Here is a 15,298-nt window from a genome sequence, read left to right on the forward strand (position 1 = left end):
AGTCTATCCGGAGATCCTCCAAGCAAGTTCATCAAATTTTCTTGCAGTTATAATTTTGGCTAAATTTAGGTACCAGTAAACAATTGTAAATATATTCCAAAAAATGTTTGAACTGTACAAAGTAGAATTTCAAAGACACCAATTTTGACTGTTTGTATACTGTAATATCAAATAGCTGTTTGGTTTGAACATCTGTTGAAAGGTCTATACTAAGAGTTGATACTAACATGCCTTAATCTAACAGAAAAATAGTAAGTTGATTTGAATTGAAAGAAACCACAGAACTTTCGTAATTCATATATTAGATCGACAACTCACGATATTTTCAAACTTTTTTCTTTTAAATCGTATTACATTACTTAAAAGTTTTGCTATATCTAGCTTTAAGAGTTACACAAACACACTAAGTGGTGTGGTATACTAGCAATATCTTTTACACAAAATTGTGTAATGGATTATGTCAGTGAGCATCCAAAATAACTGTTTGTAAATGATGAACTTTCTTCTTGCAAAAATCTTGTTAATATGCTACCAACATTTTACTATAGGCGGAGGCTTTGTTTGTGTGTTGGCATTTTATGTTTTAAAACCTAAACAGATATCAGACTCAAAAATATGCTGAGATATGGAAATATTTGTTGCTGCTTTGGAATTTACTGGAATGCTGAATAAATTGTGGCACACACGCTTTAAATGCCTATCATGGAGTTAAAATCCACGTTTGAACAGGAGATGCATTAGTTCATCATAGTCAATAGTAAATAGTCAATAATCAATAGTTAATGACCAATTAAAATCAACAGTCTTCACTCAAAACACTAGATTAGAGTTAAACAGTATTGATATTGTTTATTACAGTGAGCTTAATTGTGAGATTACAGCAAGGATCTCAAGCGTCTCAGGAAGTGCGAAGTATGGAGTAATTGTTATTTTACAGTCTTTCCGTTTTTTTGCTTAGACGTGTTTGCAAGTGTTTAAATACATTTTATTTTATTAGTCAATGAATAGCCTTAAAATCTCTGGTTATCTAGATTTAGTGAAAGGATTAGTCAGAACTGTCACTTTTTAGTTTTTATTGGATTGATCTGTGCAAAATCACTTTATTTCTTTTCTGTAAGCTAGATTAAACATAAATTTCAAATTGTTTTTGCGTGCATATTATTGACTTGCATTGCTTACATATCAGCTAATCAATAAATTTTTATGACTCATCGGAATGTTGGTGTTTTATTTTTGGGCTGACGATATTCAGTAGTATAATATTGATATGGTACTAGAAACTATGATTACTACAGTTGTCATGAAAACAAGATGTCTTTTAATTGACTAAATATGTTAGAACGGAAATGAAATTTTTACTCAGTCTGAACATATGTAGGAGTTTTATCATTCTATTTGTATTATGTAGAGAGACAATAATAATAATACTAGATTTATTTATCATTTTTTATCATTTATCATTTAGTTATTTTTCAGATTTTACAATCATGAGGAGAATAAATCTGATAGTTGCGCCAGCCTAGGAATGTTTCTCATTTAGATGATGTAGAGGTAGATGTTATAATATTTAGCAAAAATGAGAAATGTCATTCAGCAAATATCAAACCAAGAAAAGCAGTCAGATCTAGTATATTGAGAATGTGTGAAAGCAGAGATACTGTCCTGTTCTCCAATCTGATAGACTACCATATAACTGTAGAACTGTATCGGCTCTATACCATTTCTGATGTACTGAATTGAACCAGATGGGAAATGTATCACTGTTCATAACCATACCAAAAATGTTTATTTTAGTGTTTAGTCAGATAAACTGCCATTTCTTATCAGAATCCAGCTTTAAATTTAAATATTGGAGAGTAATATATAGCACAAGCATTTGAATACTAGACATAAATACACATGACTTAGTTGGATAAACATATATTTTACTATTGAACACGCCAGTCGATAACACATAAATATGCAAATCTATCTATCAAACTTTTTGCAGCATTTGTAATAATTCCCTAAGTTGGTTTTCAGTGAACACACTATTGAGTAGTACATTACATATATAAAGTATTTAATGTATCTGAATGATCACCGTTATGTGATCCATAACAATATGAGTTGTCAATTCTAATGCATTCATAGTAAACATAGTTTTTAGCATGTCCATTGTGCCCACAGTTTGACATGATATCATTTGGAGCTTTTTTCTTCTATACATGTGATTGTAAAAACATTGTTTTGCTTTGACATTTTGTAATTTTATGCGTGTATTGGACATAATTAACTGTCTTGAAAAGATTGAAACAAGGGACAATAATTTTCGTGTTCCTGTTTAATGAAATTATGTTTTTTTCCGTTTTGCCATTTTTCTCAACTGTGACTATCAACGCGTGAAGTTTGGTCTAGTAACACACAAGGAAATGGTAAAAAGTCTCAAGGTTACAGATAAATTATTTCTAGAGTTTTGGATGCTTCTGAGGCTATTGGTTACAATTCCTTATGAGAAGCTCCTTATTGAACTAACTTCAACCATCAATGATTTCTGAATGAACTACTAGCTCTTCCTCTGTTTACAACACACTGATCTTTAAATATTCAATAGTTATTTTATTGGTTAGTGTTTCATTTATGGAGCCATAGTGATAGGAATGTTTGTATAATGTGTCTACATAGGCAGCTTAACAATTGAGAAAGAGATCATACATAAGCTTTGCATAAAAGCTCCAAAAGATGTTGCTAATGATTGTAGTTAAATATGATGTAACACTACAAAGATCACATATGTAGCATTAAGGTTGCAGGTATTGGATGAATTTTTGATGAAGTTCTGGATAATTCTGTAGTTCTTGGTTATAATGTCTCATAAACCGCTCGTGCTGTTCTCTGGTGAAATGATTTCTCCAGTCACCTACCAATCCTAAAATAGACACATAACTATTAGTAGTTGTCCACACACCATAAACATACAGTCAAAAACATATCACTCTCTAATAGATCTGATAAAAAGCAATAAGATTCAGGAACTCTGACCGTAGTGTGCCAGACCTAACTATAAAAATCTGAATAATCATAGCTACCAATTGTTAAGGTTAAATCATTGAAGCTATTTAAAGATAGTTACAGATATGCAGTAGTCAAGACTAAAACTACAGATGAAGTGAATAACAGAAAAACTGTTCAATTTAAATAATGTTCATATGCATTGGTTCCAATAACCAATAATGTTTGAATTATGTTCTACCTAACTAGTTGAAGATACATGACAAACATTATGTAGTTAGTATAATAACAAATGTCTAATTCAAACATACTGGTTTCCTGAGAAGTTGTATACTCTTGGTCGCACAAGATTACAATAGACTATTTACCTTTTCTGTAGAAAGTAAATTCTTTACGATAAAATTGACTCAAAATTTCATTCTTTCTTTTTCCTTCACTCATTCTGTCAAATGAGACCTGGTCAGCTATTTCCTCAACCAACTTTTTGTCAGCTCCAATTTTGAGGAACTCTGCAATTTCTCCAATAACCTTGACTGGGCTCTATAAAAACAGCCAAATAATTAAATAGTTTTTTATTCTTAGGGTAATATAGAGTTTTAGAAGGTACAGATATGCCAGTGACAAGGTACACATTTAGTATAGGAAAAACTCTGTAAACAAAAATTAGTGTTTGCCCAGAGTAAGACAACATCACATGTTATGCATGTATCTTCTGACATGGTGTAAGTTATTCTGGTATAACATCAAAAAAACTAATGCATTATTTATCAAAGTGTTGAAAGTTTCACTTATATAGCAAAGAATGGTCACTGTTTTAAAATTGCAATAAAATTTGTATGTATACAACAAATTAAGCTGCGAGGATTGATGGCTATAGAAATCATTCTAAACAGCTGATGAGTGTTTATATAGCCTAGATATGTATAGTCTATATATAGTAATTAGATAATGTACATCGTAACAAAATGTACAGCTAATAGACAGTACAGCTAATACAGGATAGCTAGTACAGCTAATAGAGAATGACATATTGTAAGTTAACAACCATAAATCTGCTAAACCATAAACCAGAACGAATCTGTTCTGATGTCTGTAATATTCAACTTACCTCTTTCAGCTCTTCATAGAAAACAGATAAGTAGTTAGGGTTATCTTTGAACTCTGTCCACCATTCAGTTGTGTAATTCCACCAAGTGAGGTTGCACACTATAACACAAATAATTAGCCTATGTATTTGTTTGATTTCGATTGCTTCAAGCTCAATTATTTTACTAGTATAATAATATTTATTATAATTTTACTAGTATGATAAGGTTTAGAGTTCACACTTTATTCTGATTGGTTGCACTCAGCATCAGCATTGCATCATAATATTAAGTTACTAAACTCCAATATTCCTAATTTAGCACTCAAGTTATCTCTATGTAGTCTCAGAACCAAAGCAGTGCGTGGCAAACTTTACAAAGCCCTACATTGTTGAACAAAGACATTGTAAAAGTAAGGCGGTTACACTCATCTTGTAATAAGTATCAGTTACAGAATCATGAAATACTCTCTATACTTACTTTTTTCTTTGTTACAGAAAATCTGGTTGATGAATGACTCCCAATCATGGGTTAGGTGACCACCAAAGTCAGTCACTTTATTGCTCAGGTGGTGGCGATAGGAGACCGCTACATCCGCCGGGTTTCGGTGAATTTGAATAAATTTTGCACTACCAAACAAAGTAGAATAATTAAGCTAATTTTATCCAACAAATTCCACTACAAGAATATTATGACACAACAGAGCAGTAAATACTGATCATGAACTCATCTGAGTTTTTACTTTTATGTAAACTGCAATCTGCTGTTATTCCTTCAAGTGTTTAAAATAGTATGCATTCATTTACCTCTTGTTATTCAGCATATCTGGTGGCAGAACGCTAGGTGGCAAATGAGAGCTGATAACTCTGCAACCTTCGCTTTGCTTTGCAGTTGGGTCAAACAAAATTTCAAGCATGTGCTGGGAAACAGTTTCTTTTCTGTGTTCTGCTGATCTCCGAGTCAGCATCATCACAATCTCAAAAAGCCAGTGACTTCCTGTAGAATATTCATAGTTAGTTGCTTTATCATAAAACAAGAGAAGATAACTATTGACCATATTATTTGCATTATTTTGGAGAACTGAGTATATCACATGACCAGTTACTAGCTGAAAGATTAGAGTTTCAATTCTTAAGAAATCATAGTTATTTAGGAGAAATGGAATGTGAAGTGATTGTAATTTTTAGTGTTTATTTCTTACCGAGTAACATTATACGACATCTGTGACAGCAAAAACTATTGTATGCCAGTTAGGTTGCTTTGGTTTATGGAAATGCTAGCTGTGCTGCCCGGCTTTACTCGGGTAATAAAAAGCCTTTTTGGACAGAAAATTGATTTGTATTTAACATATTATAACAACATTTGCCATTCTAACTTTTAAACTACATATCATGAGAAAAGTGAAAAGCTCACTACTTCTCATTGTCTTATGAACAATGAGAAGTAGTGAGAGTTGGTTATTGTCGTGACGTTATGCTATGACCCACGTCGTACGCAAAGCCGATGGGTGTTTGCAGTCATATAATTACTTATATCAGCATGCTAGCAACTCAATCATGCTGGTGGCCTAATGGGTACGGCAGTCAGACAGGCAAATGTCAGGTCTGAGATCAAATCTTCTTCGGTATAATTCCTTATTCTAAATTTTTAATAGCTATAGCTGGAATGACGCACAGATATATCCACACACATACTATGAAAAATATATATACATATAGAATATACAATAATCATTTAGAGAGGCCTTTTATATACACAATAACATTCTCCCATGTCTTATAACCAATAGTTCTACAAACCATGCCAACAGTTACTAACCTGTTAAAAAAGTCTATTAACCACATACAGTCATACCTCGATGTACAAATGCCCAAACATTTGAAAAGTTGAGATACAAGCAAAATTTTTGAGCAAGTTTCTACTTTGAGATACAAGTATCTTTTGAGATATGAGCATACAAGCTGGTTCTCGATGGCCATTATATGGTCAAGTATGCAAAAGGCTGCTTTTGAAAATAGCACCGCTTGGTCTTTCTCCTCGTATCACTTTGAAAAGAGTTGTCAAATGGTTAACCAAATGTTATAGTTAATGCGAAGCAAAAAGCGCCAAACTGAAAACATAATATTAAGTTAAAACGACCAAATTAAAGTGAGTTTAGTAAAAGATTAAAACCCAGTATTAAGTGTGTGTCCAGTAAACTAAACTAAATTCATTTAAGTTAAATTTAAAGTTTCTGTTACATAGCGTCACAAGAGTTTAGTGTAGTGAACGAGTTGCTGTCGGGTCTCTCTCAAACCGCCTTTAGCCTCTACTCTGTCTTGCAGATAAGACCTGAGGTAGAATACATAGTAATGTTACATTTTATTGCAGGTTTTAACAACTAAATAGGTATTTGTTACTTTTTAGCGCAGGTACTAAAGTACAACAATTAAAAACACGTTTTTCCAACGTAATATTCTGTTTAAGGGTTTTTCTCATAGTATGATAACAAATTAATTTGTATTTAGTTATTTTATATAGTAAATACCGCCTTGAGGCTTGAGTAAATTGACATACGAGCTCAGGCCCAGAACGGGTTAAGCTCATATGTTGATGTTTGACTGTAATAGATAATAAAAAGCCTAACCAAGTATGTTACATTCAGTAATCTCTGAATGCTAGGCATCCCGCACTCTTCACTACAACTATTACATATACTATATAAACCTTGCAGAGACTATTAGGGTCTATTAAAAATAATATTGACTCTCATAGTGTGCTGAACAGTAAAACAATAAATAGTTTATTATACTTATATTTACTGAAAACATTACAACTGTCAATTTTTACAGTTTTATTAAACGGAGATATAATATAATAAACTAGATTATAGAGCTTGAATTTGTGACTAAAATTAATATAAACCAAATTCAAAAATAAGTTTAAGTTTAAACGAGAAAAAGTTACTGTTTAGCGGTCTTAGATTTCGACTCTTGCAGCACCTCAACTATATAAGGTCTACCAGATCAATACAAACCTTTTTCCAATTTTTACCTATCAATAGGCCTGACAGTGGCATATCTGGTCAATAGGCCTATAGATTATGGTACAGTGGCATATCTGTTCAATAGGCCTATAATAGATGATGGTACAGTGGTATACCTGGTCAATAGGCCTATAGATGATGGTACAGCGGCATATCTAGTCAATAGGCCTATAATAGATGATGGTACAGTGGCATATCTGGTCAATAGGCCTGTAGATGATAGTACAGTGGCATTCCTGGTCAATAGGCCTATAGATTATGGTACAGTGGCATATCTGGTCAATAGGCCTATAGATTATGGTACAGTGGCATATCTGGTCAATAGGCCTATAGATTATGGTACAGTGGCATATCTGGTCAATAGGCCTATAGGTTATAGTACAGTGGCATATCTGGTTAGTACTTGTAGCGGTAAAATTTTAAAGTAGTTATGATTGTACATGATATCATAAAAGTAGAACAACAGCTACATTGTTCTCACAAACTTGTTTTACTCTGCATTTCTTACATCAAGAAGGTGATGAGCATTCTTATCTCCTCTTTGTATGATGGTACAGCGGCATATCTTTGCCGCTGTACCAGCTAGTAGGCTGTGACAGCTAATACTACTAGCTATAAGAACAGGCTGAACCACCATTTTTGATAATACGGTGGACACCCTGGATATGAGGCTTCACGATGTGAAACACAAGGTTTTTCCGGCCCCTCGTTATGGTGCTTTCTCCACCATACGACATCAACATGCCTCGCCAAAATTCAAATTTGAGCAGCATCGCTCAGTCATTGTTGTCAAATTAGTTTATAAAATGTCTTAGTAAAATCCATGAAAGCCAGGGCTGGATTTCATGGAAATTGCTAGGGCTGGATTTCATGGAAATTGCTAGGGCTGGATTTCATGGAAATTGCTAGGGCTGGATTTCATGGAAATTGCTAGGGCTGGATTTCATGGAAATTGCTAGGGCTGGATTTCATGGAAATTGCTAGGGCTGGATTTCATGGAAATTGCTAGGGCTGGATTTCATGGAAATTGCTAGGGCTGGATTTCATGGAAATTGCTAGGGCTGGATTTCATGGAAATTGCCAGGGCTGGATTTCATGGAAATTGCTAGGGCTGGATTTCATGGAAATTGCTAGGGCTGGATTTCATGGAAATTGCTAGGGCTGGATTTCATGGAAATTGCTAGGGCTGGATTTCATGGAAATTGCTAGGGCTGGATTTCATGGAAATTGCTAGGGCTGGATTTCATGGAAATTGCTAGGGCTGGATTTCATGGAAATTGCCAGGGCTGGATTTCATGGAAATTGCTAGGGCTGGATTTCATGGAAATTGCTAGGGCTGGATTTCATGGAAATTGCTAGGGCTGGATTTCATGGAAATTGCCAGGGCTGGATTTCATGGAAATTGCTAGGGCTGGATTTCATGGAAATTGCCAGGGCTGGATTTCATGGAAATTGCTAGGGCTGGATTTCATGGAAATTGCTAGGGCTGGATTTCATGGAAATTGCTAGGGCTGGATTTCATGGAAATTGCTAGGGCTGGATTTCATGGAAATTGCTAGGGCTGGATTTCATGGAAATTGCTAGGGCTGGATTTCATGGAAATTGCTAGGGCTGGATTTCATGGAAATTGCTAGGGCTGGATTTCATGGAAATTGCTAGGGCTGGATTTCATGGAAATTGCTAGGGCTGGATTTCATGGAAATTGCTAGGGCTGGATTTCATGGAAATTGCTAGGGCTGGATTTCATGGAAATTGCTAGGGCTGGATTTCATGGAAATTGCTAGGGCTGGATTTCATGGAAATTGCTAGGGCTGGATTTCATGGAAATTGCTAGGGCTGGATTTCATGGAAATTGCTAGGGCTGGATTTCATGGAAATTGCTAGGGCTGGATTTCATGGGAATTGCTAGGGCTGGATTTCATGGAAATTGCTAGGGCTGGATTTCATGGAAATTGCTAGGGCTGGATTTCATGGAAATTGCTAGGGCTGGATTTCATGGTAATTGCTAGGGCTGGATTTCATGGAAATTGCTAGGGCTGGATTTCATGGAAATTGCTAGGGCTGGATTTCATGGAAATTGCTAGGGCTGGATTTCATGGAAATTGCTAGGGCTGGATTTCATGGAAATTGCTAGGGCTGGATTTCATGGAAATTGCTAGGGCTGGATTTCATGGAAATTGCTAGGGCTGGATTTCATGGAAATTGCTAGGGCTGGATTTCATGGAAATTGCTAGGGCTGGATTTCATGGAAATTGCTAGGGCTGGATTTCATGGAAATTGCTAGGGCTGGATTTCATGGAAATTGCTAGGGCTGGATTTCATGGAAATTGCTAGGGCTGGATTTCATGGAAATTGCTAGGGCTGGATTTCATGGAAATTGCCAGGGCTGGATTTCATGGAAATTGCTAGGGCTGGATTTCATGGAAATTGCTAGGGCTGGATTTCATGGAAATTGCTAGGGCTGGATTTCATGGAAATTGCTAGGGCTGGATTTCATGGAAATTGCTAGGGCTGGATTTCATGGAAATTGCTAGGGCTGGATTTCATGGAAATTGCTAGGGCTGGATTTCATGGAAATTGCTAGGGCTGGATTTCATGGAAATTGCTAGGGCTGGATTTCATGGAAATTGCTAGGGCTGGATTTCATGGAAATTGCCAGGGCTGGATTTCATGGAAATTGCCAGGGGTGGATTTCATGGAAATTGCTAGGGCTGGCGGTTAAAATTTAAAGTAAAGACGAGGCAAAAAGCCTCAAACCAAAAATAGGCAAAAAAATTAAGGCGCTAACAAGATTAAAGTTATGTTTAGTAAAATATTAAAACATAGCTTTAAGTGTCTGTGTTTAATAAGCTAAAGTCATTTTAGGAAAATTCAAAGTTTATGTTGTGTAGCGTCAGAAATGGTACTGAATGCGTTGCGCCGGTACAACTACATTTGTCTCAAAGGTGAGAACTCCATACCAAACTGTACATAGTAATGTTGCATTTTATTGTACATCGTAACAACTGCATATGTACATGTAACTATAGTTAATAGTGTTAATATACTATTTTGTTACTAATTTTTAATATGTACATTAAGTATATACAATTTTTATGTTTTCACCGGAGGCATGGGTTGCATCCGATATGGTGGGATATGATATGATTACTATGGGGCCTTACACCCTCCATACAACGTTTTCGCCTAACGATACCGACACCTGAACAAACTAATGGCGTATGGCCGGGGTCCACTGTATGTAAATATAGATATATCAACTTTCATCAAGGCGCCTAAAAAGTTTTATTTAGTTAAGAATCTGCTTCACTAACCCCGTCATACATAGACCTATGCACATGCTGCATATAAGCATAATGCTTGTGTATTGTAGAGCTATGTGCTCAGGTGAACATAGTATGGTACAATTTTAGGTCTAGACGGTCTAGATCTATAGTTAGCTTAGAGCATAACTTAGAGCAAGTCCACATAGCAAGGAGCAAGAGCAAGCACAACATAGAGCAAGAACACACATAGGTACATAAGATCATTTAGTTTATACATAGCTAAAGTCAAATGCTTATGTGGGTCAAGATCTGATTGTAATTTGGTATAGCCACACAGAATCTGAACTAACTTACATGTATTTACCCGATTTCAGAATAACTCTAGTGTTGCTACCTAGTATAAGCGTGCCTGTGCCATTTGCTCTTAGTGTAAGTAATTTAATGCAGAAATAAGATTTAACAATTAAAATTGATCAGTCAACACAAAGAGAGAGGATAACTCTTGTACAGCTGATTATCTCTTACCTGATTTTGCATAAGTCAGCAGATAAATGTCATCATCAAAGACAGGAAATGACTTTCTGTATAAATCCAACTTCTCTTTTAAACCAGGGAATGGGTACAATTTATGACCATTGTACTCAAGTGTATTCCAGATAAACTTTCCTTCAGCATCAAACAATGGTGTGAGACCAGGAGTGTTCATGGCCTACAGATAAAGTTTTTAGCTAACTGAAACCATGTGACAAGCAGTATAGTCAGCAAGTCAGGAGTGTAAACATCTTTTTACCAGCTTTTATCAGAACCATTTTGGTTTCTTTCTATTCTCTTTCCCCTCTCTCTCTTCCCCCTACTTTTTCTTTCCTCTTTTTCAAATCCTCCCTTTTTCTCATGACTTCATCTTTTCTCTTGTGTGCCCCTATCTGTCTTCTTTTGCCCACTTTCTAACCCATTCTTTTTCCTTTTTCTACAGTTGTCTCATTGTTTTCAACAAAATACTTGGGTGTAACTAGCAGCACTGATTATGTTCAACAATACCAGACATTTAAACTCAATTTTAAAAAACAAGCATGACAAACTTTACAAAGATGTTCAATAATGCAAGGTTGTCAGTCAGAGTGGTAGCTACTATTTAGTCTGGTGTTTCACACAGATGAGGCTATGACATGCGTAAACACAAGGCCAACATGATAGGTCTGTTAACTCAAGCGTGACCCATTGTCCGGGCCTTTACAGTCAGTCTGATCTCTAAGCAAGTGCTTTCTATTCACTGGCTAACTAGAGAAAACTGCACACAAAATATCGCTGTTATTAATCTTTTTAGTGCTTAATATTCAGAGTACAGTGAATTATTGAAGTTCTATTATAGCCATCAACCCTATGAAAGAGTATTAATATGTTGCACCTACCTTACAAAAGTTTTGTAAAACAGAATTTATTAAAATAATGTATATGTAGGCCTACATCCAACTCGTACATCCAACTCGTAGAGTTAAAACACTTGCTGATAAATAAATAGCTATTAAAATGACTTGATGGCTTTAGAAGATAATTATCTTGTTTGCTTAGGTTAGCAGATGGTGAAACTCTCATGCGAAATGGACACTATTAAGTTACTGACACTCTCTGCCTTTTTAATGTTTATAATTTACTTAATTTTTTGATGACGAACCAATATTTCCTGGCAGTTATTTTTTACAATTTAACTTGTGACACCTAGCGACACCTTGTGACACCTAGCCTTATACTATTATTGGGTAAAGTACTACTAGGTGAACCAGGATTTGATTTCACCAATCTAACCTTGATACATTTGCTCTTTGATCTCAGCAGGTTAATAAACAAACTCTCAGTGGTTTAGATCAAATTATAATATTGTTCTACTATCATCATCTGATGAATAGTTCAAGTATGAAAGCAATTAACTACATAGAGATTACGTACTGTTACCTGAACACTCAGACTCTGTATACAGAAAAATAAACTAGCAAGATGATTAACCCCAAAAAACTCTTTCAGCCATCGAATCTCACCAATGAGCAGTACAAGTTAGAGTTAATTGACTTTCTAGTTAATTAAATTATTGAAAACTTAAATGGCTATAAAAGCATTTTATTAGCGCTCAAGTTTCATCGATTTTAATCTTGAAACAGCCTGGCAACAAGATCACTTCGAGCGTCAAAACAATTGCAGAAGATAAAAAATACCAATATTTTTTGATACAATTTACTAAAATTTTGTGCAAGTTCATCTCTACATAACTCTAGTGTACGTAACTCTAGTGTACGTAACTCTAGTGTACATAATAGTGTACATAACTCTAGCATACATAACTCTAGCGTACGTAACTCTAGTGTACATAACTCTAGTGTACGTAACTCTAGTGTACATAATAGTGTACATAACTCTAGTGTATGTAACTCTAGTGTACATAATAGTGTACATAACTCTAGTGTACGTAACTCTAGTGTACATAATAGTGTACATAACTCTAGTGTACGTAACTCTAGTGTACATAATAGTGTACATAACTCTAGTGTACGTAACTCTAGTGTACATAATAGTGTACATAACTCTAGTGTACGTAACTCTAGTGTACATAATAGTGTACATAACTCTAGTGTACGTAACTCTAGTGTACATAATAGTGTACATAACTCTAGTGTACGTAACTCTAGTGTACATAATAGTGTACATAACTCTAGTGTACGTAACTCTAGTGTACATAATAGTGTACATAACTCTAGTGTACGTAACTCTAGTGTACATAATAGTATACATAACTCTAGTGTACGTAACTCTAGTGTACGTAACTCTAGTGTACATAATAGTGTACATAACTCTAGCGTACGTAACTCTAGCGTACGTAACTCTAGCGTACGTAACTCTAGCGTACGTAACTCTAGCGTACGTAACTCTAGCGTACGTAACTCTAGCGTACGTAACTCTAGCGTACGTAACTCTAGCGTACGTAACCCTAGCGTACGTAACCCTAGCGTACGTAACTCTAGCGTACGTAACTCTAGCGTACGTAACTCTAGCGTACGTAACTCTAGCGTACGTAACTCTAGCGTACGTAACTCTAGCGTACGTAACTCTAGCGTACGTAACTCTAGCGTACGTAACTCTAGCGTACGTAACTCTAGCGTACGTAACTCTAGCGTACGTAACTCTAGTGTACGTAACTTGGAATAGATGTATATTTGCTGCTGAATATAGAGGGTTTGTCCAGGCCTGTATTTCCTGGAGCGGCTGGGCAGCCCTAACTTTTCAGTGACTTTTGCTGGCTAAGTACTAACAATTGCAGTCTAAGCTCATTCACTAGGAATTTCCAGCAGCTAACTTACCAGTGCACTAGCGCTAGTTTCTCTAGCGCAGGGGTGTGAAACAGGCGGCCCGCAGGCCACAATCTGGCCCACAGGCTAAGATAATGTGGCCCCTGCATTGCGGTGCTGGTGTTTTAGAGTAGTAAACAAACTCTCATTCACCTAGCGCCTACTGAATAGCCATGAGATCATCATCGCATTAACGACAATATGTTAGCGTAGTGATGCTTGTTTATATAACCTATGCTTGTAGATTGCACTGATGCTGCCTATGAATCAAATTGACCATTTTAATCCTTTTTTGTGTATCTTTAGCTAAGCTAGAAAGATTCATAGCTCTTGCATTGCCATTTTGCAATAAATTGTATTTTTGTTTATGTTATAGCCAACAATATACAAACTCTGCTGATTTGTACTAAGCCATTTTATACCAAGCTACTCTGCTAGTTGGCAGAATGCAGTTTTTTAATATTTACTCTTTATCAACAGTCATAGCTTGACATACAAGTGATCAAGTCTTTTTACTGCCTTACCTGGGTAGAAGGCCAAAGAGGTATGCGATTTATATTATTAGCAATCATTCATGTAATTGTTGTAGCATTTGCATATTATAGAACTTATATATTTTATTAATTTTATATTGCTTAGAATTGTGCAAATTGCCTACTTATATAAGCTTATAAAAACCCATGTCAAAATGTTTTATGTCATTATGTTATGCTTTTATTTTAGTTTTCACGGTTTGGGTTCCAAATAAACAATATAAACCTGAATCAGTTGGACTCAGTTCTTTAAACCCGTAAGGACAGTACACTCTTTATTGATAAAATAAGATTGGGAAAGATGATTACTGGCAAGTGCTAACCAAAATGAAAATAATTTTTTTGGGTAAGTTGAACAATATGGGCTAGATTTTTCCTCTAATATATTTTTATTAAGATATTTTAAAAATATTTTCTTCCACTTATATCCCAAATTTAAGGGTAGCCTGGGCATGGCTCTCGTGGGGATTGGGAGAGAGAGCCTGGGACACATTGCAACACGCGAGGAAGACAACTCTAAAAGTCGACTTCTGCAGTCGCTAATATCACAATCGTTATTTCCGAAGGAGTGACGGTCTTTTTCATGATCTTCGCGAGTATTATGTATTACATGTACATGTATTTTTAATCTGAATTGGCAGCAAACAAACGCTGTTTGGTAAGTATGAAATGTTGGTTGCATAATAAATCAATCACGGGAGTTATATTATTTCATATGTTTAATTAATTCGGTTTTGATTTAATTATAATCAAAAATTAAATCAATTGAATAAAAGATTTTCACAATAACAATACAAACAAATGGCAATAGAACAACAAAAATGAATCGTACACTGCTAATAAAGAAAAGTTTATCTAGTAAAAATTAATCTCAGTTTTATTTTACTCCCGAGTATTGTGATTACTCGCGACCAGGCCTGCCAACCCAAGAGTGGGGCAATGCGTGAGATTTGGTTTTGGGGCAATTGATGTATCAATGATAGTATATATAAAATTGTGGAAATTGGGGCAAAAATCTCATGCATTTCTCACGCATTTTCATTTTTTCTTTGGGGTGATTGCG

The 15,298-nt window shown here is 35.4% G+C and overlaps 1 protein-coding gene across 1 annotated transcript; it reads right to left on the bottom strand.

Annotated features, from left to right (window-relative positions):
• Positions 1-2,613: 2,613 nt before the first annotated feature.
• On the bottom strand, positions 2,614-11,189 carry LOC137385393 (sulfotransferase 1C2A-like). Its single transcript, XM_068071845.1, has 6 exons — positions 10,893-11,189; positions 4,883-5,072; positions 4,557-4,705; positions 4,100-4,197; positions 3,360-3,531; positions 2,614-2,908 (listed from the first exon to the last, which is right to left on the bottom strand). Exons 1-6 carry the CDS (start codon positions 11,071-11,073, stop codon positions 2,781-2,783), a joined length of 918 nt encoding a protein of 305 aa, XP_067927946.1. The 5' UTR covers positions 11,074-11,189; the 3' UTR covers positions 2,614-2,780.
• Between the last annotated feature and the right edge of the window lie 4,109 nt (positions 11,190-15,298).

The sequence above is a fragment of the Watersipora subatra genome, chromosome 1 (assembly GCF_963576615.1).
Source record: "Watersipora subatra chromosome 1, tzWatSuba1.1, whole genome shotgun sequence".
In the NCBI taxonomy this organism is placed as follows: domain Eukaryota; kingdom Metazoa; phylum Bryozoa; class Gymnolaemata; order Cheilostomatida; family Watersiporidae; genus Watersipora; species Watersipora subatra.